Genomic DNA, 27,589 nt, shown 5'->3' with positions numbered 1-27,589 from the left:
TTTCTGAAGAAGGGTCTAGGCCCAAAACGTCAGCCTTCCTGCTCCTCTGATGCTGCTTGGCCTGCTGTGTTCATCCAGCGCTACACCTCCCAAAACAGTGCTTATTTTCCAGAAAAAAACATTACTGGGGGAGGTGACGGTCTGGTGGTATTATTGGTAGATTATTTAATCCTGAGACGCAGGTAATGTCCTGGGGACCAGGGTTCGAATCCCACCATGGTAGATGGTGATATCTTTTGAACTCAAAAAGAAATCTGTAATTAAGAGTCTGATGATGACCATGAAACCATTGCTGGTTGTTGGGAAAAAAAAACCACCTGGGTCACTAATTTCCTTTTAAGGAAGGAAATCTGCTGTCCTTACCTGATCTAGCTACATGTGACTGCAGACCCATGGCAATGTGGTTGACCCTTAAATGCCCTCTGGGCAAAGTCAGAACTCACACGTCACCAGGTTACAATCCAGCCAGTTTTTTTTGAAATCACATGCTTTCAAAATGCTGCTCCGTTGTCAGGTGAAGTGGAAAGAACTGCACAGCACTGAATTTATTGGCAGAGAGATTGTTGCAAGATAATTCCAGGTAGTTAAGAATGTCAAAAGATGGTACAAATGGTGTGAATGGACTGTCAACAGGCTGAATAACAAGTCTTTGCAGACGATCAAAAGTGTCAAATAGTGTAAGTAAAATATCAATAGCCAAATAGCCAGTGAAAGGGTGACCTATGATCCAATTAATTAAGGCAGAGAGATAATTACAAAAGATCAAAAATAAGATGCTGCTAGAGATAAACCCTACCACGGCAACCTCTACAAGGCATGCCAGATCCATCGCCATCGACATCGATATTACCATCACACATGGGAACACCATCCACCGCGTACATGGTAGGTACACATGTGACTCGACCAATGTTGTCTACAAGGATGCCCTGAGGCATGGTACATTGGTGAGGCCATGCAGACGCTATGACAACGGATGAATGGACACCGTGCAATAATCGCTAAACAGGGATGTTCCTTCCTAGTCGGGGAATACTTCAGCAGTCAAGGACATTCAGCCTCCGATCTTCAGATAAGCATCCTCCAAGGCAGCCTTAGAGATACACAACAATGAAGAATCACTGAGCAGAAATTGATAGCCAAGTTCCATAGCCATGAAGACGCTCTCAATCGTGATCTTGGATTCATGTCGCACTACATGTAACCCCACCATGCTGTTCTGTGTTTGTAAAATCTTCCTTACTGTTCTGTTTTGACACCACCACCTTGATAGCTTGTTATGATCTGTCTACCTTTATTAGTTTGTACAGTTTTGGATTACTTGTTACTTTGGTTAGACCCTCATCAGGTGACTTTTATACCTATTGTGTTGTTCCAGCCTGGTTTGTCTCTGGTTTGTCTTTGGTTTGGCTTGCCATAATTAATCAGATCAGAGGTCATCCCTTTACTTGCTATTTGGCTGTTGACACTTTACTCACACCATTTGACACTTTTGATAACCTGCAAAGACTTGTTATTCAGCCTGTTGATACTCCACTCACACCACTTATACTATCTTTTGACAGTCTTAATTGCCTAGAATTATCTTGCAATGATCTTTCCACCTATAAATTCTGTGCCTGTGCGCTTCCTTCCACTTCACCTGATGAAGGAACAGCACTCCAAAAGTTTGTGATTTCACATAAACCTGTTGGACTATAACCTGGTGTCATGTTACTTCTGTGTGTCCAACCTAGCCCAACACCGGCACCTCCACATCATGACTCTCAGGGCAATTAGTAGTGAGCAATGAATGCTGGCCAAGTCCATGAAGGCCACATACTGTGAATGATTATTAAAAAAAAACCGTCTGGAAATCTAAGATCAGTGGTACGATAGTATCCCTCAGCTCACAAATTACCTCCTCAAAGAACTTCAAAAAAATTGGTTAAACATGATTTCCTTTTCACAAAACCATGTTGACTCTGCCTGATTACCTTGAACTTATCCAAGTACCTTTTTATACTATCTTTAGTAATTTCTAATGTCTTCTATTGGTCATATGTTAGTTTCCTGCTTTTTATCACCCTTTTATGAAAAAATGAGTTACATTCTCTATCTTCCAATCTAATGGGACCATACTCAAATCAAGGGAGTTTTGGAAAATTGGTACCTACAGATTAATTACCTGACAAGCCACTTCATTTAAAATTCTAGGATGCAATCCATCAGGACCTGGGGCAGGCACTTCTCAGCCCATAGTTTCAACAATTTGTTCAGTATCCTTTCCGTGCTGAATCTTATTTTCTTGTGCTCCTCCCTTACTTCTATTTCCTGAATGACTACTATTTCTGGGATGTTACTTTTAAAAGAAGACTTTCAGTACTGACTGATGCAAAATACCTGTTTAGTTCATTGACTATTTCCTTATTTACCAATATTAATTCCCCAGACTCATTTTCTATAGGACCAACATGCAATTTGTGAACTTTTTTTCATTTTTAGTTAACTGCAGAAACTCTTACTATCTAATTATATATTTCTAGCTAGCTTTTTGACATACTCTAATTTTTTTCATAGTTTTTTTTGTCATTCTTTGTTGTTTATGAATTCTGTCCAAGGTCATGATTTGCTGCCCATCTGTGTCAATTATATGTTTTTCTTTAAGCTGGATGCTATATTTAATGTTTTAGCCAGTTGTGATCATAGGACCATAAGGTGTAGGATCAGAATTAGGCCATTTGGCCCATCAAGTCTGCTCCAGGATTTGATCATGACTGATATGTTTCTCAAACCCACGTTCCTGCCATTTCCCTGTAACACTTAATCCTCCTACCATTCAAGAATCTATCTATCTCTGTCTTAAATTCATGCAATGAGTTGGCCTCCACAGCCCCTGCAACGACGAGTTCCACAGATTCACCATTCTCAAAGGTTTTTTTTCCCCCTAAAGAGCATCAGTGAACCAGATATTTTTTTTTTACAACACTTGTTCTGTGGACATTATTAGGTTAGGTATTAATTACAGATTTTTAAATTTAATTTAAAATTCACCACCAGCTGATTACTAGCCCAGTGACACTATCACTACACTACTGCCTCCCCTGAGATGATGGGCCCTCCCCTTAGAACTTCCCTTCTCTGTTGGAATGTATCCATCCTGTGCATTCTGAAATATCCCCTTAAATTTCTGCTACTGCAACTATCCTGACCTATCCCTGAACCTAACTTTCCTGTTCATTTTATCTGGCTCTGCTAATTGCCCTCATAATTAACCCACTGTTCTCTCCCTCAAACTGAATGCCAAATTCAATCATGTTACGGTTGCTGCTACCTTGGGGTGCCTTCATTACGGGGTCATTAATTAAGCCTTGTGCAATACTGGATCTAGTTTTACTTGTTCTCTGGTTGACCCAGAAAGTGCAAACAAACTGCTTCTTTCTATGGAAACATTCTCTTTTAGGCTATTTTGGTCCATCTGATTTTTTTCATTCTCTATGTAGATCAAAATTCCCCATTGTTATTGTTGTACCTTTCTAACAAGTTTACCTAATTTTACCTTTATTTTTATTCCAGCCTATTATGAGGTGACCATTAGGGGTCTTGTACAACAATTCCAGAAATGACTTTTTGCCTTTATCATTTATCTTCTGTACCCAAAATGCTTCTACATCTTGGTTACCTGAACTTACGTCTTAGCTGTCTATTGTGCTAACATAACCACCGCTACCTTTCGTAGGTTCCCAGCCTTCTCGAATGTCATGTACCCTTCAATATTCAGGTTCAAATCTTTGTCATCCTGCAGCCATTCTCATACATATACAAGCTATCAGATTGGACGTATTCATTTCTATTTACGCAATCAGTTCCCAGATATCTTCCTGCCTGATACAGAGCAGGTTTGGTCAGAGTAAATCACTAACCTCACAGCAGACGGTTAAGAAGAAGATTAGAATCCCTACAGTGTGGAAACAGGCCCTTTGGCCCAACAAGTCCATAGCAACCCTTGGAGCATTCACCCAGACCCATCCCCCTATAACTCATCTAAGCTACATATCCCTGAACACTATGGACAATGTAGCATAGCCAATCTACCTAGCCTGCACATTTTTGGACTGTGGGAGGAAACCCACACAGACACGGGGTGTATATGCAAACTCCACACAGACAGTCGCCCAAGAGTGGAATCGAACCCGAGTCCCTGGCACTGTGAGACAGCAGTGCTAACCACTGAGCCACCATGCCACCCCAAGTGGACAGAAATTTGTCGTCTACATTCAGCAGTGAGATTGTTGTGTGCTCTTAAGGAGGGAGTTCCAGGATATTGACTCAGTGAAACTAAAGGAGCGGTGATGTACTTCCATGTCAGGATGGTGAGTGGCTTGGAAGGGAACCTGCGGGTGGTAGTGTTCCCATTATCTGCTGCCCTTGTCCTTCTAGCTGGAAATGGTCATGAGCTAGGAAGATGCTGTCTAAGGATCTTTGGTGCATTTCTACAGTGCATCTTGTAGATAATATATACTGCTACTACTGACAGCCGGTGGTGCAGGGATTGGATGTTTGTGGATGTGGTGCCAATCAAGTGGACTGCTTTGTCCTGGATGGTGTCAAGCTTCTTAAGTGTTGCTGGAGCTGCACTCATCCAGGCAAGTATTCCATCACAGTCCTGACTTGTGCTTTGTAGATAATGACTGAGCTGTAGCCATAATATCTGAGTCATAAAGTCATAGATTCAACAGCATAGAAACATACCCTTCGGTCCAACTAATCCACACCGAACATATTCCCAAACTAAACTAGTCCCAATTGCTTGTGTTTGGCCCATATCCCTCCAAACCCTTCCTATTCAAGTACTTAACCAAATGTTTTTTAAACATTGTAACTGTACCTACCACTGCCTCTTGCAGTCCATTCTACACACTAGCCACTCGCTGTGTAAAAAAATTGCCCCTCGAGTCCTTTTTAAATCTTTCATCTTTCACCTTAAAAATACGCCCCATAGTCTTGAAATCCCCCACCCTAGGGAAAATACACCTGCCATTCACATTATTTTGCCCCACACAATTTTATAAATAAATATCAATCTCCTACACTCCAATGAAAAAAGTCACAGTTTATCTAGCCTATTATTATAACTTCAGCCCTCCATTCCCAGAAACATCCTGGTAAATATTTTCTGAATCCTCTCCAGTTTAATAATGTCATTCCTGTAACAGGGTGACCAGAACTGCATATAGTAGTCCAGAAGAGGTTTTGCCAATGTCCTGTACAACCTCAACAGGACATCCAAACTCTTATACTCAGAAGTCTGAACATTGAAGGCAAGCATGCTAAATAAAAATCGAAAGAACTGCTGATGCTGTAAATCAGGAACAAAAACAAAGTTGCTGGAAAAGCTCAGCAGGTCTGGCAGCATCTGTGAAGGAAAAAATAGAATTAATGTTTCGGGTCTTCCTCAGAAGCATGCTAAATACCTTTTTAACCACATTTTCAATCTGTGATTCAAATTTCAAAGAATTACATACCTGAACCCCTATGTCTCTCTGTTCTACAATACTACCCAGAACCCTGCCATTGTATAAGTCCTGCCCTTGTTTGTTTTACCAACATGCAATACCTCGCATTTATCCAAATGAAACTATCACTCCTCAGCTCATTGACCCAATTGATCAAGATCTCTTTGTAATCTTAGATAACGTTGGTCACTGTCTACTATACCATGAATTTTAGTGTCATCTGCAAACTTACTAAGTATGCCTCCTATGTTCTTATCCAAATAATTTGTATAAATGATAAACAAAAGTGGACTCAGTACCGATCCCTGTGGAACACTACTGGTAACAGGCCTCTGGTCCGAAAAGCAACCCTCCATCATCACCCTTTGTCTACAACTGTAAAGCCAATTTTGTATCTAAATGGCAAGCTCACCCTCAATCCCATGTGATCTAACTTTACTCATTAGTCTACCATGCGGAACCTTATCAAAGACTTATGGTGAAAGTAAACAAAATCTACAGCTTTGCCAGCATCAATTTTTTTTGGTTAATTCCTCAAAAAACTCAATCAAGTTCATGAGACACTATTTCCTTTGCACAAAACCATGCTAAGGATCCCTAATTATTCCATGACTCTCTAAATGCATATAAATCCTACCTTTCAGAATCACTTCCAACAACTTACCCACCACCGATGTCAGACTCACGGGTCTATAGTTCCCAGGTTTCTCAAATAAAGGCACAACATTAGACACCATCCAGTCCCCCAGCATCTCACGTGTTGTTATAAATTAGACAAAACATTTCTGCTAGGGGCCTTGCAATTTCCTCCTTACCTTCCCACGACATCCTGGGATACACTTGATCATGTCCTGAAGATTTTTCCATCTTTATCTTTTCTAAGACCTCTAGCACTTCCTCTTCTGTAATGTGGACTGTTTTCAAAACATTTATATTTATTTCCCTGAGTTCTGTAGCCTCCATTTCTTTCTCCACAGTAAAAAAACTGATGCAAATATTCATTTAATATCTCTCCCATCTCCTGAGGTTCAACACAAATGGTTCATTTTATTTCACCGTCAATCGTAATCCCTAGGATTTCAATAGTGGGTCATTCAGTGATGGTCATGCCATTAAATGCCAATGAGTGATGGTTAGAATATGACTTTTGCAGATGGTCAATGTGTGGCATTTATGTGGCACAAATGTTACTTGCCACTTATGGCCCAAACTTGGGTATTGTCCAGGTCTTACTGCTTTTGTATATGGGCTACATCAGTATCTGAGGAGTCACAAATGGTACTGAAAATTGTGTAATCATTAGCAAACATCCCCACTTCTGACTTTATGATGGGGGGATGGTCATTGATGAAGCAGCTGAAGTTGGTTGGGCAGAGAACACTACCCTGAGAAACTCTTGCAGTGATGTCTTGAAGCTGAGATAACTGACCTGCAGCCATAGCCATCTCCCTATGTGCCAAGTATGACTCCAAACAGCACAGAGTTTGCCTCTTGATACTGATTGATTCCACTTTTGCTAGGGTTCCTTGATGCCACACTTAGTCAAATGTGGCTTGATGTCAAGGGCTGTCACTCTAACCGCACTTTCTGAATTCTTTTGTCCATGTTTGAAAAAAGGCTCAGGGGCTGAGTGGTCATGGCAGAGCCCAAACTGGACTTCACTGAACACGTTATTGCTTTGCAAGTGCCACTTGAAACATTGTCAATGATCCCTTTCATGACTTTTACTGATGACCGAGAGTGGACTGATGAAGTGGTAATGGGTTGAGTTGGATTTTTCCTGTTTTTATGTACAGGACATACCTGGGCAATTTTCCAAATTTTCAGAGATGTCAATGTTGTAACTGTACTGGAAGAGCTTGGTTGGAGTTGCAGCCCGTTCTGGGCTACAAATCTTCAGTGCTATTGCTGCAATGTTACCAAGGCCCATAGCCTTTACACTATCCAGTGTCTCCAACATGGAGTGTGTTGAATTTGCAGAAGATTAACACCTATGATGCTGGGGACCTTTGAAGGATCCTGAGATGGATCATCGATTCGGCACTTTGCTGGCTCAGCCTTATCTTTTGCACTGATGTGCTGGGCTCTTAATAGTTGAATGTATGGATATTTGTGGAGGGTCCTCCTTCAGTGAGTTGTTTAATTATCCAAGGCCATTCACGACAGGATGTGGCAGGACTGCAGAGATTAACTCTGATCCATTGGTTGTGGAATTGCTTAGCTCTGTCTATTATATATTGTTTACCCTGTCTAGCATGTGAGTATTCATGTATGGTAGCTTCAGCAGGTTGTGACACCATTGGTGCTCTTCCTGGCATGCTCTCCTGCACTCTCCAATGAAGCAGGTTTGATACCCTGGTTTGATGGTAAAAGTTGGGTAAAGGATTTGTTGGGCCATGAGGCTGCAGATTGTGCTCGAGTATGATTCTGCTGCTGATGATGAACTACAGCACCTCATAGACACCCAGTTTTGGGGTATTTAATATGTTCAACATCTGTCCAATTACACAGTGAAGGATATTATCAATTTGAAGGTGGGACTTAACCTCCACAAGGACTGTGTTGTAATCTCTTTGCGATTCATCATTTGAGGTATAGTGGAGGAAAGCACATGGTAACCTGCAGGTGATTCTTGGGTCCATGTTTGATCCGATGTCAAGAGATTCCACAATGTCCAGAGTCAAGCTTGAGTACTCTCAGGCAACTGCCTCCTGACTGAATACCACAGTGCTGTCATCTCAGCTGGATCTGTCCTTCCAATGGGACAGGACATATCCTGGGATGGTGGTGTCTGGAACATTGCCTTTAAGGTATGATTCTAAGTATGACAGTGTTGGCTGTTGCTTGACTAGTCTGTGAGACAGCTCTCCCAGTTTTGGCACCAGCCCCCTGATATTGGTCAGCAGGACATTGCAGGTCCATAGTGCTGAGTTTACTGTAATTTTTTGTCAGGTAGTCAGTTTTATTGTGTTGTTCAGATTTTGTAGCAATTTGATAGAACTAATTAGGTTGCTAGTCCATTTAGCAGTGGTTCTAGGATCACACATAGGCCAGACCAGGCTGGGTGGTCAGTTTATCATCTGAAAGAAAACACAGCAGCACTCAGTCAATACTGATCCTCTGCTGCTGCAGCGCGCCCTCAGCACCAACCGTTCGCCTGTGCAGCGTGCTCTCGAAGCTGACAATGTTGCATTCCTACAGTCCTCAATTTTTTGACCGTGCAGTACTCCCTTATTACTTCCTAAATATGACTTATTAAACCGGAGTCCTTTCTGGGATCTGATTTGTCCGGCTGTGCCATGAGCTGGGATCATTGCATAGACAATGTTTCGAGTTCTTTGTACAGATCCTAGTTGCTGTGTTACCATACAGGTATAGAGCGTTGGATAACACAAAAAAAACTGCAAAGATGGCAACAGAACTGTAAAGTTTCCTTTCTTTGGGTACAGCAAAAGTAGAAAACTGCCATCCGGGATAGTCACCAGAAAAATGGAGCACTGAACTCGGACAAAATTCCGTCAGCCAGAGAGTGGACGGAGGAGTCTTTATGGCAAACTGTAGATAAAAGTTTGAAGGAGCAGCTAGATAAGCATATAAGGGAGGAAGATCTTGAGTTTCAATGATAGATTTAGATGAAGAAAGATGAGAGTAAGCCCAAGCGGAGTGTGAATTCTAGCACTGAATCATTACTTGTCTATTAATTATGTAGGTGGTCACCGTGAAATAGGAACTGACTTAAGCCCGTATAAACAGACACAAATTAGAATTAAAATTGAAACTGCTGTGTAAGGAGCAGTATGCTATAATGAGTAATCGTGTAAATAAATAGAAAAGATTGTACCCAGTACGATGGTTCACCAACTTGCTTTCTGGAATAGAACCATGTTGGATTGTCCATTGTACACATTTATATTCTGGGTAGTTCTGTGTGCTATTTAGACTGAGACTGGTTCATAGCAGTTAAATAGAGAACATTACTTGTTGTGGTCGATTATGTAAAAACAGTGAACGATCCATTCCTTTAGGCATAATTAAGGGCTACTTTATGGGAAGCAGAGCAGTTCCTCAGGGTTCCTCAGTACCCTTTTCAGTGACTAATATTGAAATTTCAACAACAGCAGCAACAACAATAGCAACTTAAATGTGTATAGTGCTTTCAACATAATAGTCCTGTAAACTTTCTTAGGATGTTTCATTATAGGGTATGACAGAAAGCTCAGTCAAAGAGATATTTTCAACATCTGAAAGGAAGAAAGCAAGATAGAGATATGAAGAGGAGTAGAAAGACAATTCCAAAACCTGTGGCCTAGGCAGTTGATGACAACCAGACATTGGAGCAGATATAATTCAGAACATGCAAGAGAATTGGAGGAAGAGATCTTGGAGAGTTGGAGGTGATTACAGTGATAGGCAGGGTCAAAGCCTTGAGGGCTGTGGAAACAAGGAGGAGAATTTTAAAATAAAGACATCATTTGACCGGGTGCCAGTGTAGGCTTGTGCCGTTTAATACGTTCCTATCATTAAGATCACGTCCTAAAGTTAGAGTTAGGGCTGTCCGGGAGAACAATGTTAATCAAAGGAGAGCAGTGGTCTGGAACTTTTGCCGTACCTGCCCATGACCACTCCCACCAGTATCACCAAGGCTCCATGGATGCTGTGGGTTATTATCCAACACTGAGACTGCTAGATATACCTTAGATAAAGTTTGGAGCAGAACTAGATAAATGAAGGTCAGACACTCAGCAAACATGAGTTTTCCCTTATGGGAGAATCTAGGACCAGAGAGTATAATCTCAGAATAAGGGCTTGCACATTAAAGAGATAAGAAGGAAGGGTGGCACTGTGGCTCAGTGGTTAGCACTGCTGCCTCACAGCGCCAGGGACCTGGGTTCGATTCCACCCTTGTGCGATGGTCTGTGTGGAGTTTGCATATTCTCCCCGTGTCTGTGTGGGTTTCCTCCAGGTACTCTGGTTTCATCCCACAGTCCAAAAATGTGCAGGCTAGGTGGATTGGCCATGCCAAATTGTCTGTAGCATTCAGGGATATGTAGTGTAGGTGGGTTATAAGGGAAAGGGACTGGGTGGGATGCTCTGTGGGCTTGTTGGGCCACAGGGCCTGTTTCCACACTGTAGGGAATTCTATGATTCTTCTGAGAGAGGGTAGTGAATTTGTGGAATTCTTCACCACTGACCACTGTTGAAGCAATATCATTAAGTTATTATTTAAGGCTGAGATAGAGAGATTTTTAATCAGTAAGGGAATCAAGGGTTATGGCGAAAAGGCAGAAAAGTGGGGATGAAGATTATCAGATCAGCCATGATCTCATTGAATGGTGGAGCAGACTCAATAGGCTGAGTGGTCAATTTCTGCTATTTGTGATCTTAAGGTTACAATTGAATGGTGATGCAACGTTAAGGAGTGGAATGGCTTCTTCCTATTCCTATGTCAGCATCCTTTGTCAAAATTTCAAAAATATTCGGGAACAATTGTTATATCTTTCTTTTGTTCATAGATTTTCGAAGAAACATGCTCGACCAGCACCAACAGAGGGGAAGGACAACATTACCATCTTCACCCGGATCCTGGATCGCCTGTTAGATGGGTATGACAATAGGCTGCGGCCTGGCCTTGGAGGTAAGACCACCATTTTATTTTTAGCACTTGGCTAGTTTAGAAATATTCACATAATCTGATGTACAATCTGACTTTCTGTTCCACAGGCTGCTTAATAAGATTCAAATTGTTCAGAGTGGTGAAGTGTTCAAAACCCAGAAGACAAAGTTGAAAGATAAAGTCAGGAATTAAATGAGGTCAGATAGAATGTTTTCAACTAATGAGGAGTCACACTTCCAGCAAAGTCCATTGAAGAGTAGTGAATGTGCATATCCTTAGAAACTGCCATTTGGCCTGCAGCAATTTAAAAAGCCCATCATCATTACTCCTCAAGGGCAATTAGTGATGACCCTCCGACAGTGCTGCTCTCCCTCAATACTAACCCTCCAACAGTGCAGCACTCCCATCAATGCTGCTCCTGCTCGTACTAACTATATTCCAGAAATGTCTTCAAAAAAGCAAAACCTGTGGATTAAATGCATGCTTGGAGACAGAGGTTGGTGATGGGCTGAAAGGATACAGGTACGGTTAACTCAGGAGATCAAAGCTCCTGGTGAGTGGATGTGCCAATGGTTCACAGGGCCAGATGTGCTGCAGGGTCACGGGGTGGCCAGATGTGTTGAGGGCTCACAGGAGTGTCAGATGTGCTGACGGGTTCATGTCAGGTCAGATGTGCTGAGGGGTCTCATGGGTTCAGATGTTCTGAGTGGTGCTGCAGGATCATGAGGGGCCAAAAGTGCTGAGGGGTGCTGAAGGTTCACAGGGGGTCAGATGTGCCGAGGATCACAGGAGTGTGGGTGAGGTTGAACCAAAGTTGGGAAAGTGAAATAGGAAGAGATAGTTGCTGGGATAATTTAAGGTATGGCAAGCAGAGGTACCAACTCTGAATGCATGTGCTGCAGCATAGTGTGCTGCACTGTTGGAAGTGCAATCTTTCACTGAACTAAAGCTCCGGCTGCCTTCCCAGCTGGATTCAGAGTGGTGAAGCAAAGGACCACATGTTATGATCTTGAATTATTAATTTGAAAAATTGCAAATGTTACCAAATTGTTTAGAAATGATATGAGAAAGATGCCAGGCAATTAAGTGGACTACTAATCTAATGTCAGTTATAGGGAACTCACTAGAATCTGTTACTTGGTACATGGTGTCACAGCATTAAGGTAAATATGAACTGATCAGTGAGAAGAAGTATCCATTTGCTGTTGTTAGGTTGGGTTTAACTGACATTGTTGAATTTAATAGAATTAGACAGGGAAATATTTATCAATATTAATTATATGGACACATAGGGAATTGCTAAAGAGGCGGGAAACAGCAGGTATTAACAAATATGAACTATGTGCTCTAAGTGACAGTATATGAACAGTGGTTTGCCCTTGGGATCTGCCCAAAGTATTAGTTTTCACTAAACTTATAAGTGTCTAGGAAGAAAGAAGAGGGAGTGATATATTCCAAATGGTCTAAATTGACTAAGTTAAATGATTCTTGATGGTATAAAGTTTAAGTAGTGCTGAACAAAAGGGTCATTTTGTCAGTTCTTTTTGGTTTTTTCTCATCAGAACAATTTGCAAAAATAACAATTGAAGGGGGAAAGTGACGATCATACTACATTTGAGAAGAGTGCTGTTGGTTAACAGCTGGCCACTGATTAGTAGAGGCATTGTCATAGAGAATACAACAGCTAATGATAAGTGACAGTTAACTACCAGGTTTAGTTATGATTGTAAACCAGGCAAGTTGACCCTGATTGGTCAAACCATTGTGCTGAGAAATGAACCAGTGAAGACAGTGACTTATTTTGTTGAGTTGAATCAGGTACAGTATGTGTTCATGCTGTTTTTGTCTCAGAAGAACAGGATTCTGTGTATTAATAATGTAGCTTCCAGTTCACACAAGTGCACCATACTGTGAGCAAAACTAGCAATCCTAAATTGCTTCTCAGTGGAATTTTTCACAAACTTTGGGATTATCCTGCAAATATTGTCCAATTGCAGAATTGCATCAAATCTTGGGCACCGTGTTGCGAGTGTTGCAGGTGCATGCTAGTTGGTTATGTCAGCAACTTGGTTGTTGCAAGTGACCAAAGGGATATGCTGTTTGATACATTCTGTCAGTCTTTGGGCTATTTGGCCTACATTCCTGACTTCACACTGACCACTGAATTCATTGACCATATGAATGAATTTTTGGCTTGACATCAGCAGCGTATTAATGGTAAACACCACTCTTGTTAATTCCACACAGTAGTTTTATGAAACAGCTAGCTTCATGAACTATTAAGATAAATAATGCTTCCAGGTTGCGCTGAGGTAGTCTTGGCACGTCTCAGGACTGAAAGCGATTGCCTTAGGCCTGCTGAGGGGTTTGCATGATGTACAGCGATTAGTTATCTGATCAGAGTAGCCATTATTCTGCAGAATAGTTTTGATGTGCCCTGTTTCAAGTTTGATGAACAAATGGCTCAGGCCCTCCCACTTGCCAATCAAGCAGCATTATCCTCTCATACAGTATAAATATTTATTTTCCTTTTTATTGGTGTTCTTTTGAATTGTCCTGACAAGAGCAGGGTAAAAAAGTTTTGACAAAATGTCTTTTTATACAATGCTTAGATGACATTGTAAGTAACGTGGCTGGGACCATATAAAGTATTTAAGAGTTATAGAAAAATCTGGTTAAAGCCTATGTGGAAAATTCAGCCCAGTTCTGAGCACCTTAGGGAGGATGTAATGGCTTTTTAGAATAGATTCACGGAAACGATACCCAGATTGAGAAGATTACATAATGCAGATAAGTTGCATAGACTACTTGCTATTTGTTGCATATAAGTTGCATATTTTATTGAATATAGAAGATTAAGAGATGATGTAATTGAGGTGTTCAGGATGACTATAAAGGATTGAGTAGACATTGAAGAATTGCAAAGGTCACTCCATTATTAAAGAAAGGATTGAGGGAAAACTAAGGAATAACTAACTAATAAATGCTAAAATTAAAACTAATAAATAATAAAAAAGTGGTGTGGGAAAGAAAGCCACAAAAAAAGTTATAAAGAAAAGTAAGATAGATTATGAGAGAAAGCTAACTCAAAATATAAAAACAGGCAGCAAATGTTTCTATAAGTATGTAAATCATAAAAGAGTGGCAAAGGTAAACATTGGTCCTTTGGAGAATGAGAAGGCCAATTTAATAACTGGGAATAAGGAAATAGCCGAGGCATTAAACAGTTATTTAGTGTTGGTCTTCACAGTGGAAGACACCAATAACCTGCTGAAAACTGATGGCAAGAAGGTTATAGCAGGTGAGGACCTAGAAACTATCATTATCACTAAGGAGGCAGAGCTGGGCAAGCTAATGGGGGCTAAAGGTAGATAAGTCTCATGGCCCTGATGAAATGCATCCCAGGGTACTAAAAGAGGTGATGGGGAAATAGCAAATGCACTAGTAATTACGTACCAAAATTCACTGGACTCTGGGGTGATTCCCGCAGATTGGAAAACAGCCAATGTGATGCCACTGTTTAAAAAAGGAAGTAGGCAAAAAGTAGGTAACTATAGGCCAGTTAGCTCAACTTTGGTAGTGGGGAAAATGCTTGATTCTGTCATTAAGGAAGAAAGAGCAAGACAGCTGGATATAAATTCTCCCATTGGGAACACCCAGCATTGGTTCATGAAGGGTAGGTCATGTTTAACTAATTTGGAATTCTTTGAGGACATTACTTGCATGGTGGACAATGGGGAACCTGTGGATGTAGTGTATCTGGATTTCCAGAAGGCATTTGACAAGGTGCCACACCAAAGGCTGCTACATAAGGTAAAGTTGCACGGTATTACAGGTAATGTATTGGCATGGATAGAGGATTGGTTGACCAGTAGAAAGCAAAAAGTAGGGGTAAATGGGTGTTTTTCTCGTTGGCGGTCAGTGGCTAGTGGTGTGCCTCAGGGATCAGTGTTGGGACTGCAATTATTTACAATTTACAAAGATGATTTGGAGTTGGGGACTAAGTGTGCTGTGTCAAAATTTGCAGATGACACTAAGACGAGTGGTAGAGCAAAATGTGCAGAAGACACTGAAAGTCTGCAGAGGGATATAGATAGTCTAAGTGAGTGGGCAAAGGTCTGGCAGATGGAGTACAATGTTGATAAGTGTGAGGTCATCCATTTTGGTAGGAATAACAGCAAAATGGACTATGTTTTAAATGGTAAAAAATTGCAGCACTATGCTGTGCAGAGGGACTTAGGTGTCCTTGCACATGAATCGTTAAAAGTAGGATTGCAGGTGCAGCACGTAATTAAAAAGGCGATTGGAATTTTGTCTGTTACTGTTAGAGGGATAGAGTTTAAAAACAGGGAGGCTATGCTGCAGCTGTATAGGGTCCTGATGAGGCCACACCTGGAGTACTATGTGCAGTTTTGGCCTCCTTACTTGGGATATACTAGCACTGGAGGGGGTGCAGAGGAGATTCACTTGGTTGATTCCAGAGTTGAGAGGGTTGGATTATGAGGAGAGACTGAGTAGGCTGGGATTATACTCATTGGAATCAGAAGAATGAGGGGAGATCTTATAGAAACATACAAGATTATGAAGGGAATAGATAAGGTGGAGGCAGGGAGGTTGTTTCCACTAGCAGGTGAAACTAGGACTAGGGGGCATAGCCTCAAAATAAAGGGAAGCAGATGTAGGACTGAGGTCAGGAGGAACTTCTTCACCCAAAGGGTTGTGAATCTATGGAATTCCCTGTCCAGTGAAGCGGTTGAAGCTATCTCGCTGAATGTGTTTAAGGCAAGACTAGATAAATTTTTGAACGGTAAAGGAATTAAGGCTTATAGTGTGTGGGCGGGTAAGTGGAGCTGAGTCTCAAAAAGATCAGCCATGATCTTATTGAATGGCGGGGCAGGCTCAAGGGGCTGGGTGGCCTACTCCTGCTCCTAGTTCTTATGTTCTCATGTTCTTATGCTCAGTTTACAGTGAGTCAAAGGGGAGTACCATAATGTATCATCAGAGATACTGGACTGGATTTTCAATAGAGGGTGGAAAAGGTGTAGGTGGAGGTGATATGAAGTTTGGATTCCTAGAAGGTGGTTCTGGATTCTGATACCTGTGGGATATTTTGTACAAGTCCTGCAGGAGGTCGAAGTGAGAAACCGACTCACAACCAATTGAAATCCACTTGGGCTCTTTAAGCCATGTCAGGAACAGAATAAAATCTTCATTTTTCTTTCTTTTTCTTTCTGGATGAGGATAACAGAAGGAGCCCTAGGAAAACTGGAATCAATGTCAATCAGGGGGAACATAGTGCAAAAGAAGATGATTGTGTTTGTTGGATGTCAACCATTTCAGCTTCAGAATATATCTGCAGGAGTTCCTCTGGGCAGTGTGCTAGGCACACCATCTTCAGTTGCTTCATCAATGACTTTCTCTCCAACATAAGGTTAGAAGTGGAGATGTTCACTGATGTTCAATTCTTGAAGAAGTCTCCTTCATATGACACTTGGTCAAATGATGCCTTGATATCGAGGGCAGTCACACTCATGCTCACCTCATCTCTGGAATTCAGTTATTTTGTCCATTTTGTCCAAAGGTGTAATGGGGTCAGGACCTGACTGGCCCTGGCTGAATCCAAACTGGGGTCACTGAACAGTTTATTACTGAGCAAATGCTGCTTGATAGGACTGTTGATGACACTTTTGTAGACCCTGACTTTGACTGAGATATCATTCCATCACTTTATCATCACTTATAACTTCCTGGCCACTTTACAGGTAATCAAGAGTAGACTAATGGGGGTGGTAGAGTCAATATAGTGTGGAGTTGGAGGAACGCAGGAGGTCAGGCAGCTTCAGAGGAGCAGGAGAGTTGACATTTTGGGTCGGGACCCTTCATCAGGTGATAATTGGCCAGGTTGGATTTGTCCTGCTTTTTGCATACAGGACATACCTGGCCATTTTTCCATATTGTCGGGTAGATTCCAATGTTCTAGCTTAGCTGGGGTGAGTCTAGTTCTGGAACACAAGCCTTCAATATTTTATGGCTGGGGAAGGAGTAAACTAGCCCAGCTGAATATTGGATCCCAGAGATGATATTAGAAAATAATACCAAGTGCACAAAAAAGAATAGAAAGTTAATAGGTGAAGTTGCCATGAATGCGACCATAATGAAATCAGTGTTACCCAGAGTATAGTTTATATGACTGGAGGGTTACAGGCACAGATCCTCATGTGGGATGAGGATGTAACAGTGACAGAGACCTGGCTCAAGCAAAGGCAGTAATAAAAGCAGAAATCTGAAACAGAAAAGAGAAAGATAATGGGTCCAGCAGCATCTGAATGTTCCACAGAAGAGTCTTTGAACTTCAAACATTAACTCTATTCCTCTGTCCACAGATGATGCCAGAGCTGCTGAGTTTCTCCAGTACTTTGTTTTTATTTTGGATAGAGTCATAGAGTTATTTGGAAAGAAAAAAATCCTTTGGTTCAACTCAACTGCGCCAACCAGATATCCTAAACTGATCTAGTCCTATTTGCTAGCATTTGGCCCTTATCCCTCTTAAATCCTTCATATACACATCCAGATTCCTTTTGAATATTGTAATTGGACCCACCTCCTCCACTACCTCTGACAGCTCGTTCCAGACAGCCACCACTGTCTGTCTGGAAAAGCTGCCCCTTAGGTCCTTTTGTAGGTCTCTCCCCTCTCACCTTATACCTAGTTTTGGACTCCCTACCTGAGGAAAAGACCTTGATGAGGAAAAGACCTTGATGAGGAAAAGAACTGACAGCCTTCATTAATATCTCCTTAATATCTGTACGTTCAGACAATGAAGGCCATCAGTTTAACTGGGACAAAGTAACCATAGCAGCCCAAGCCAAACACAGACACGCATGGGAATTCCTAGCGGCATGGTTTTCCACCCATACTTCAATCAACAAACATATACAATTGGAACCCATATATAAACCCATACAGATCAAAACCAGAAATGACAGTCCTCACCGTAGCCGACTGGACAGTATAAATTCCAAGCGGAGTAGAATAGCATCACTTCATCGGAGGTTCCATTGATAATGTCACCTAGTGTGGTGATGAAATGTCTGAACAAAAACAAGTCAGTTCGGTGAGCAAGTCAACAACCTCATCCTCCTGGAGTGTTGTGAAGTGGAAACGGAGAGGATTGATGAGGACAACATTGTTGATGTAATGTACATGGACCTTCAGAAAGTGTTTGAGACAGTACCACACAACAAACTTATAAAGAAAGTAATAGGTCATAGAACAAAAGGGAGAGTAGTAACATGGGTACAAAGTTGGCTGAGGGACAGAAAATTAATGACAGAGAGTAATGGTTAATGGATGTTTTTAGGGCTGGAAGAAGGTTTGTAGTGGAGTTGCCAGGGGTCAATATTCGAACCCTGCATTTCCTGGTATATTTAAATGATCTAGTTCTCGGTATGCAGAGGACAATTTCAAAGTTTGTGAACAACACTAAATTGGCAGAATAGTAAACTGTGAAGAGGATAGTGTGGAACTTTGAAAGGAGGTTGACAGGTTGGTGGAGTGTATGGATAGGTGGCTGATGAGGTTTTAATGTGGAAAGGTGTGGAGTGATACATTTTGGTAGGAATAAGAAGGAAAGACAGCATAAAATAAAATGTGCTCTTGTAAAGGGCATGCGGGAGCACAGATCTGGAAGTATATGTACACTAATGGTTGAATGCTGTGGGGCGGTCTTAACGGGCTGGGGATTACTATCTAAAGCCTACAGTTCATCTTAGCTAAGGGATCTTGTAACACAATGTAGGCCAGGAGGCTTGGGTTCAGATCCTAGTTTCTCCAGAGGTACGTGAACAGGTTGATTGAACAATATCAATGTGTCAGCTCTGCTTCAGTTCCATTCACACCTGAAGCATTCAAACTGTTCCTGGAGACTCTGATGATCAGTCAGGCTGTCTCATTAAATACGGGACAAAGGAAATCCCTTGTTAGTCAGAGAGTTACAGGACATTCTTATAAAATATGCAAGTCACCTGGAGCTAAGCGTTCAAAACTTGCAAAAGGGAATATCTGGAAAATTAATTTATCCACTCCTTTCTCATTGATACCACAGATAAATGAAAGCGTGTCTGTGTGTAATGTGGACAGTGAAATCTAACATGCCTGCACTGCACTGTAAAAATCAAATCTTGTTGTGATAGAGAATAATAATAGAAATCACTGAAACAAAAACCAAATAGATAGTGAAAGGGGGAAAAATGACATTTAATATGCATAAATGTGAAATTCGACCAGTTCATCAAAACCCTGAACTTGAGATTCATTTTCGTTTGCGTCCTGTTTTTTTTTTGACAGATTTTTATCTCTTTCTAAGAACTGGGATTTTTCTTGGATGTTATTCATTTTCTTTCTAGCTCTTAAGAAAGTGCCCTCCCCAGGTCAGATGAAACAAGTAAGAGAAAAGGTTTCAGCTCAAAATTAGTACTGAACTTGCAAAATAAGTGACTAAGATCTCACAGCGAGATGATCATTTAGAGATATAATATCCTTTATACTACTTATAATAAAACAGCCTTCCCTTCAACTCATCAGTCCCTCCCCCTCAGATACTCACAGCTAAAGACGTGATGGATAATATATTTGTCCTCATTCTACACTACCTTATGGCTGTTTTATCTATAAGTAAAATCAAGGCTACGCTCTGTATCCTTCATATAAAATTGAAGATAATACCATAACTCCAGTCTCTGTGATGTTATTTAGCACTCTTGTCTCTCTGAATGACCAGTCATTAATGGCAGAGGTTAGTTTAAGGCAGCTGTCATAATGAACATCACGTTTTGCTGAAACCAGCATTGATTATCAAATGTTTTGAAAACTAATTCTAAAAGTAATTGACTTGCCACCATTTGCCATGTAAAACTGCGCCCTGGTGTCCTGATATCTTACTGACTTATAAAAGGAAGAGAAGGATACTTGGGAGAGCAGCAAGCATTATGTACATTGGTTGGAGTAGAAATCAACCATTTCTGGGAAGGCAGGCAAGAAGGAAGTATGGTTGACCTGTAGAAGACAGGATATTCAGACATTGTTCCCCTCTTTATTTCTATGGTAATTTCCCATGGGATTACACATCTGTGAAGCAATTTTCAATATTTTACTACATTAAGAGGATTATGTAAACCAGTTAAAGTTAGTAATCAGTACTAAATTTATCCCTGGTGTTAGAGGAAATTTATTGTGTTTGTGTATAGTTCAAATCTGGTCATAAATCTTTCAATAACGTCTGAGTAAAGCTATGACTGCATTGTCATAGTACTGAGTTGGGGTAAAAAATTGCCAGGCAGGAGGCTGCTCTGGTTTCTTTGGACCTTTTGTATATGGAGGGAGTAGACAACGATGAATTGAGGCCTCCTGTGTAACTTCTAGTAACAGAGCTATTGCTGTTGTTACAGATATCTGTTGTTACGGAGGATGAACTCAGTAGCTGTGGTTCCCCATCATCAGTTTGTGTTGTGAATTCTGTTATAATCTTCAATATTCTGTTGCTCTGTTTGTAAAGGTTGTTACATTTTGCTGGTTTTTCATAGCAGCTGAATATTTTCAACTGAATCATTTGGGTTCAACCTGTAATGTTTTTTCACCCCTCAATAGGAACAGCAGGATAAGGAGTTTACACAAACAATATTCAGGAAGGGCCTCCTTTGAAAAGTTGTATGTGCTGCTTGGCTACATTGTCAGCTCCTGAACTAAATGGATCTATTTGAATTTGTGTCAACTTAATGCATTTGAACAAACCAATACAAACTGAGATAAGTTCAATCATGCCCATAGATAATAACCTACGAAGATGATAAACACCAGTCTTCAACAAAGCTAGGTGCAAACTCTACCTTCTTGCAACTTCTTCTGGATGAAGATTCTAAACTGTTAATCACATTCTTAACAGCTTATGAATTTAATTGCTTTAACTTCTCTCCGTTTCAGAGTTGTTAGCTGAAAATTTCTAATACATGAGAAAACATTGTGCAACACATTCAAATCCATAGCTCCACTGAAGCCCAATATGATGGCAGGGTGAGGAGAGGCTCGAGGAAGTGACAGGAATGCTGGGTTGACCCTCAATGACAAGTTTGAATTCTCAAAAACACCTATTGCATTTTTGGGCCTTAGTTTTCAGGCTGCAGAAATAATGGGAAACCTAGAGAGGACAGAGGCTATGTGGAGTTTTCCCTGCTCTGAACCCCAGTGGTTCATGGGAATGGTGAAACAGGTATAAAAATTCTTGCTCCACCTCGTCCAAGTTAAAGTGACACTCAGTTAACTCTTGATGCAAAATCAGGCATGGTGGTGCTCTGAGTATCAACATTAGAATCATAGACTCCTTACAGTATGGAAGCAGGCCATTCAGCCTATCAAATTCATGCCAACCCTCCGAAGAGCATCCCAACCCAGACCCACCCCCACCCCTGTTATTGATGCTCTATCAAGTTTCCTTGTCAAAGTCTAATCAAGTGGACGAGAAATCTGTGGAATGTGGGAATATAGAGAATATCAAGAATATAGACAGTCAGGAGATGATTTGAATGATGTTTGCAGAAGAGTGCGCTGAATTTTCTTTGAACTTCACTAGGCTTCAGAAATTGGGATCATTTCTGGTCCTAATCATGCTACCCACCAGTTTAGTGGCCAAGTGCAGAGGAAGCCTGCTAATATCATCCAATTAAAAATGATGTATTATGGGGGCGGGGAGGGGTTTGGGCATTATTGCAGCATCCATTATGTCACTGAGAATGCTGCTGAGCACTCAGCAGCAGGAGCTGAGGGGAATCCTTAAGCCTCCATAAGTCTGAGGAGAGTATCTGGCACTGCAGTAATTTGGTCATCAGAGACATCAGTCTCCAAGAGATCCACACTCACTGGTGAGGCTGGGACCTGGGCAGCTGTGGCCCTGCCATCTCGTTCGCACATGGCTCCCACCTACTGCTGCGAAAATGCCTTGCCTTCACTGCTGGAAGGCTGGCACAGCAAGGGCTCTGTATGACATTGCCAACATTGACAGGCGGTGTGAAAGGTGCCAATAATTCAATAATTCACTCAGCAACCTAATTGGCATCCTGCTGCGGATGAGTGGGCTGCCAGCACAGAACAGTGTACCATGAGAAAACTGGCATGATGCCCTTGGTCAAAATTTGCTTGGCACCTCTATCCCGTTCTTCACATTTCCCATCCCTCCCTCCATTCCAACAAATGGCAGGGAAAATTCAGTGCAAGGTTTCTCTCATTTACCTATTTCCACTGGCCAGACAGCCTAACATCAGGAGCATATCTTAAAATCTGGAGCCAGATAACTCAATTCTGTAAAAGGCATTTGATGTTAAATCAATTATAAATTTTCAATGTGGATAAGTTCATGTCAAACAAAGCTATTAAGGGATATTATGTAAAGGTAGCTATACAGATTAAAGAGCAAAGAACAGTACAGCATAGGAGCAGACCTTTCGGCCCACTAAGACTGCACCAACACATGATGCCCCTTCTAAACTCTTGCCTCTACGCGATGTGTATCCCTCTATTCCTATTCATATATCTGTCAAGATGCCTCTTAAATGTTACTATTATACCCACCTTCACCACTTCCTCTGGCAGCGCATTACAGGCACTAACCACCCTCTCTGGGGGAAAGAAAAACTTGCCTGTCACATCTCCTTTACATTAATCCCCTTTTACTTAAAACTATGTCTCCTAGTAATTGACATTTCTAACCCTGGGACAAAGACTTTGATGCTTCATGCCTCTCATAATTTTATGAACTTCTATCAGGTCGCCCCTCATCATTCACCATTCAAATGAAGACAAATCAAGTTTGTTCAATCTCTCCTCATAACTAATACCCTCCAAACCAGGCAACACTTGTTAAATCATTTCTGTACCCTTTCCAATGCCTCCACACCCTTCCTGTAGCATGGTGACCAGAACTGTACATAATATTCCAAAAGTGGCCAACTAAAGTTCTAGACAGCTGCAACGTGACTTGCCAATTATTATACTCTGTGCCCCACTTGATGAAGGCAGGCGTGCCACATGCCTTCTTGACTAACTTATTTACTTGTGTTGCCACTTGCAGGGAACAGTGGACCTGTAGACCTAGATCCCTCTGTATGTTGATGCTATGTCAGGGATCAGTCAAGTTCTTACAAACCTCACACATGAATGATGTTTCACATGTGCAAACATGTGGGAAATCTCATGCCGTAGGTGTGTCACACCTTGTTGAAGGAATGATTCTAAAAATCCCACATCAGTGACGACAAAATTGATCAGCTTTACACAAGAAATCTATTCATTGTAGGAAGAGAGGTAACTTTTCAAAGATGTGTTACAGTCTAAAGAGCACACCAAGCAACAATCCAAACCATTCCCATGCCAACATAGATATTCATGTCTTGGAGAAGATTCTTCAACAACAAATCAATGTTGTAGTGGAAGAAGTTTCTTGATACAGGAAACAACTGACTTTAGGCAAACATCATCATCTGAAGTAGATACTAATGACAAGAAAGAAGAAACGACCCAACTTGCCCACACATTCCTGCAGTTACATCAAGTTCAGACATTTCAGCAAGCTCTGCCAATCTAATGGGAGCAAGCAGAGAGAGAGAGGAACCTCGGCAACTTTATTTGAAAGTGTTTTTATACCTTGTATATCCAAGACCAAACTGACACATGTACAACTCAGACCAAGTCCTAGTCTGGGGCAGGAGTAGGACGTAAAAGGTAAAGACTAAATCATAGTATATGCTGTAAAAAGAAGTAATCTAGGCAACTTATTTGAGAATATGACCAGTTTATGATGGGTGTAAAAAGAAAACTTGGGGAAGAGATTTGCATAAGGGATTATGGAGCCTAGAACAATCTTGTGATGATGTCACAGAGCTGCACCTCAGTGGGTATAAATAGCATAGTATGGGTAAGATTTAAACAAGTTGTTGATTGAAGTAGTTGATTGGCTTCACCCGTGTGAAAGATTGAGATGTTGAGAGAGAGAAATGTGCTGTGATGCAAATGAAGTAGACAGACTAGCATTAGATTTTAGTTTACAAAATTGTCTTTTAAGAATATAAAATTAAAAGTAAAATTAGAACTGAATATTTAGGTTTAATATGTAATAAACAGTGTTAGAAAGAAACCCATGCCTGAAAACAGTTCTTGATCTTGCCTTCTCTTCAAAAATACGGTTATGGGTAGAAAACCACACAATGAAATAAATCAACATCCTGTGGTTACCTTTGACCAGAAACTCAACTGGATGAGCCATGTAAATACTATGGCTAATTATAGGCCAGAAATCCTGCGGGAAGTAGCTCAGCACCTGCCTTCTCACCATCTATCCACCTTCTATAAGACACAAGTCGGGAATGTGATGGAATACCTTGCCTGGATGAGTACAACTCCAACAGTACTGACAAGGCTTGACAGCATCCAAGACCATTTGATTGGTGGAATACTACCTCCAACATCCACTCCCTACACCACTAATGCTCAGCAGCAGCTGTGTGTACTATCTACAAGATGCAGTGCAGCAACTCATCAAGACTTCTTAGACTACCTCCAAATCCTGCAGCTTCTACCATCTAGAAGGACAAGCACAGCAGATACATTGGAATACCATCAACTGCAAAGTCCTCACTATCCTGACTTGGAAACATATTACCATTTCTTCAGTGTCAATGGGTCAAAATCCTGGAACTCCCTTTCAAACAGCATTGTGGGTATGAACTGCCTTCTCAAGGGCAATTATGGATGGAGAACGAGTTAACCTTACCAGAGATGTTGAACTTATAAAAATCTTTTTTCTTGGACAGTTAAAGATTTCTTAAAACTATAAGACATAGGAGCAAGAATAGACCATTCAGTCCTCAGGATTGCCCATTCTAAAAGATTATGTCTGATCTGGTCCAGTTCTCAACACTTCTTTCATTCTGGGTTACCATTGGCCTCTATTCCTGCAATATTTCAAAAATCTATGTACCTCTCCTTTTAATAATTTCAGTGGTCTAGTCCAGTTCAGGGTGGCACAGTGATTAGCACTAGTGCCTCACAGCATCAGGGTTCGGGGTTCGATTCTACCCTCGGGTGACTGTCTGTGTGGAGTTTGCACATTCTCCCCATGTCTGCGTGAGTTTCCTCCGGGTGCTCTGGTTTCCTCCAACAATCCAAAGATGTGGGGCTAGGTGAATTGGCCATGCTAAATTGCCCAGTAGTGTTCATGGATGTGTAGATTACGTGGGTTATAGGAGGATGGGTCTGTGTGGGATGCTCTGAGGTTTAGTGTGGACTTGTTAGGCCGAAGGGCCTATTTCCACACTGTAGGGATTCTATGACTAACTCTCTGCAGTTGAGAATTCCAGACATTCACTACCTTTTATGGGACAAAATTCCTTTGCATATCACTCTAAATGAGTGTCCCTTTCTTCTATAACTATATCCCCCTAGTTTGAGATTCGCCCAGAAGTGGAAAAGTCTTCAGAACTTCAACCTTGTGTGGGGGCTTTTGGGGTCATAAACTGAATAGTGTCCTCGTGTGTCATTGACCCAATGATTGTATGAAATTAACAGTGTAGTGGCTCACTGTCACTTTACCAAGGGCAATTAAAGATGGGCAATACATACTGGTTGAGCCAGGGTGCCCACATCCTGTGAAATGAAAGAGAAGTATTCATGTAGGGGGCTACAAAAGATGATAACAACAAAGCAGAATTAATATAGAAGACACACTGTGTAATAATAGGAATCTATTGATTAATTGTCCAATCCACCCTGTACTCTCAGTTGGATGTTCTGCTGTCAGGCAAAACCTGCTGTTCATCTTGTTTCTGTCCTGGACTATGTTGGAAGTTTAAATGACTCATCAAGATTGATGTTTTTAATGTTAAAGAAAAATGTGCTCCTGTCACTTTTACTTTCAAAATGTTCCTCCTTTCTTTTCCCTCACAGAAAGCGTGACTGAAGTTAAAACAGATATCTACGTTACAAGCTTTGGGCCAGTGTCTGACACAGACATGGTGAGTTTGTGAGAAAATAGACCTCTGGTCTCCTTGAATGGTAGGACTGTGGAATGAGAAGATGGGGGTGTATGTCTCTCAGACAGAATGGGGTGGGGTGAGACAAAAGGTGTATATGTGTCTCAGACACAATTGGGAGGCAGCTATGAGAAGATGGAGATATATTTCTCACAGCTGGGGATGTGGCGAGGAATTAGGGGTGTATGTCTCACAGAACGGGGGCGGTGCTGTGAGAGGATGGGATTGTGCATCTCGCAAACAGAGTGAGTGTGTGAATAGAGTGAAAAGATGGTGACGTGGGAATCAGTACATTTTTGGAAGGCATGCACAAAGCAAGCTGATGGATACTGACTTATAGGTGTGTAGTTGTGCACCCTGGTTCTGGTGGGCTCTGGACTGTAGTCGCATCCAGCCGTTTTTCAGGTTCTCAGAACATTCCCACGTTTCCTATGTCTGGACGACCAGCCTGCCCCAGATTTCCTGTGTCTGGATGATGAGGCTAGCCCAGATTTCCTGTTGGATGGGCTGGTCTCTGCTGTGAATATTCTAGTTTTGATAGAGTAAATCAATGGTTTAAAAAGTTAATGCTCAGATCTGATTCAGAGGGGATTTGTTTATTTTCATCCAATGGTGAGAATTATTGTCAAATGTAAAATATACCTAAAGTGCATTGTACCAAAAATTGTCTGAATCAAAACCTACAAATTACTAATAGCAACATAAAAACTGAGAAAGACAATTTTACAGTTATACTACTGTAGTTAGTTCTGAATGGACCAGTTGTTACCTTAAAAGAGTTCCTTAGAAGAATTGGAGGCTGCAAAATTTCAAGCAGCTTGTTGTCTAGAAGCATAACTGGAACAGATTTAAGAGGCTGTTTTGTAAAAATAAGGATAAGAATATGGAAAGGATCTTATTTCCATCCAGAAAAATTACTGCCTGAAATGTTTCTTTAAGGAATTATTTTAAGGTAAATGACATATGGTGTTCCCATAAATCCATCTTTCCCAATGGTAATGCTCTCACCATGAAAAGTGTCATGCATGGATTCTTAAAGGTAAAGATATTTTTTCTTAAATGCCCCCCTAAATCTCCTGCACCTTACCTTAGTTCTGTGCTCCCTGGTTATTAAGCCCGCCACTAAGGGGAAAGAATATTCCTGACCATCTGTGCACCCTATTTTATACATCACAATCATGTCCTCCTCTCAGCCATCTCTGTTCTAGGGGAAACAACTCCAGCTTATGTGTTGAACAAAGGCAAAATACTGAAAATGCTGGAAATCTGAAACAAACAGAGAACACAAGACAAACACAAGCAGGTCTGGCAACATCTTTGGAGAAACAGTTAATATTTTGAATAAAAACCGAAAGAACTATGGATGCTGTGAATCAGGAACAAAAACAAAATTGCTGGAAAAGCTT

At 41.2% G+C, this 27,589-nt stretch overlaps 1 protein-coding gene across 1 annotated transcript in view; it reads left to right on the top strand.

The window, feature by feature from the left end:
• LOC109935647 (gamma-aminobutyric acid receptor subunit alpha-3-like) overlaps positions 1-27,589 on the top strand; it is a 189,033-nt gene that overhangs the window by 47,949 nt on the left and 113,495 nt on the right. The window contains exons 3-4 of the mRNA XM_048604864.1: positions 11,009-11,130; positions 26,098-26,165. Of these exons, the coding sequence (XP_048460821.1) occupies positions 11,009-11,130; positions 26,098-26,165 (190 nt within the window). The remainder of the gene's footprint in view (positions 1-11,008; positions 11,131-26,097; positions 26,166-27,589) is intronic.

This window comes from Rhincodon typus, chromosome 14 (genome assembly GCF_021869965.1).
Source record: "Rhincodon typus isolate 14 chromosome 14, sRhiTyp1.1, whole genome shotgun sequence".
In the NCBI taxonomy this organism is placed as follows: domain Eukaryota; kingdom Metazoa; phylum Chordata; class Chondrichthyes; order Orectolobiformes; family Rhincodontidae; genus Rhincodon; species Rhincodon typus.
This window is presented reverse-complemented; position numbering and strand designations above follow the sequence as displayed.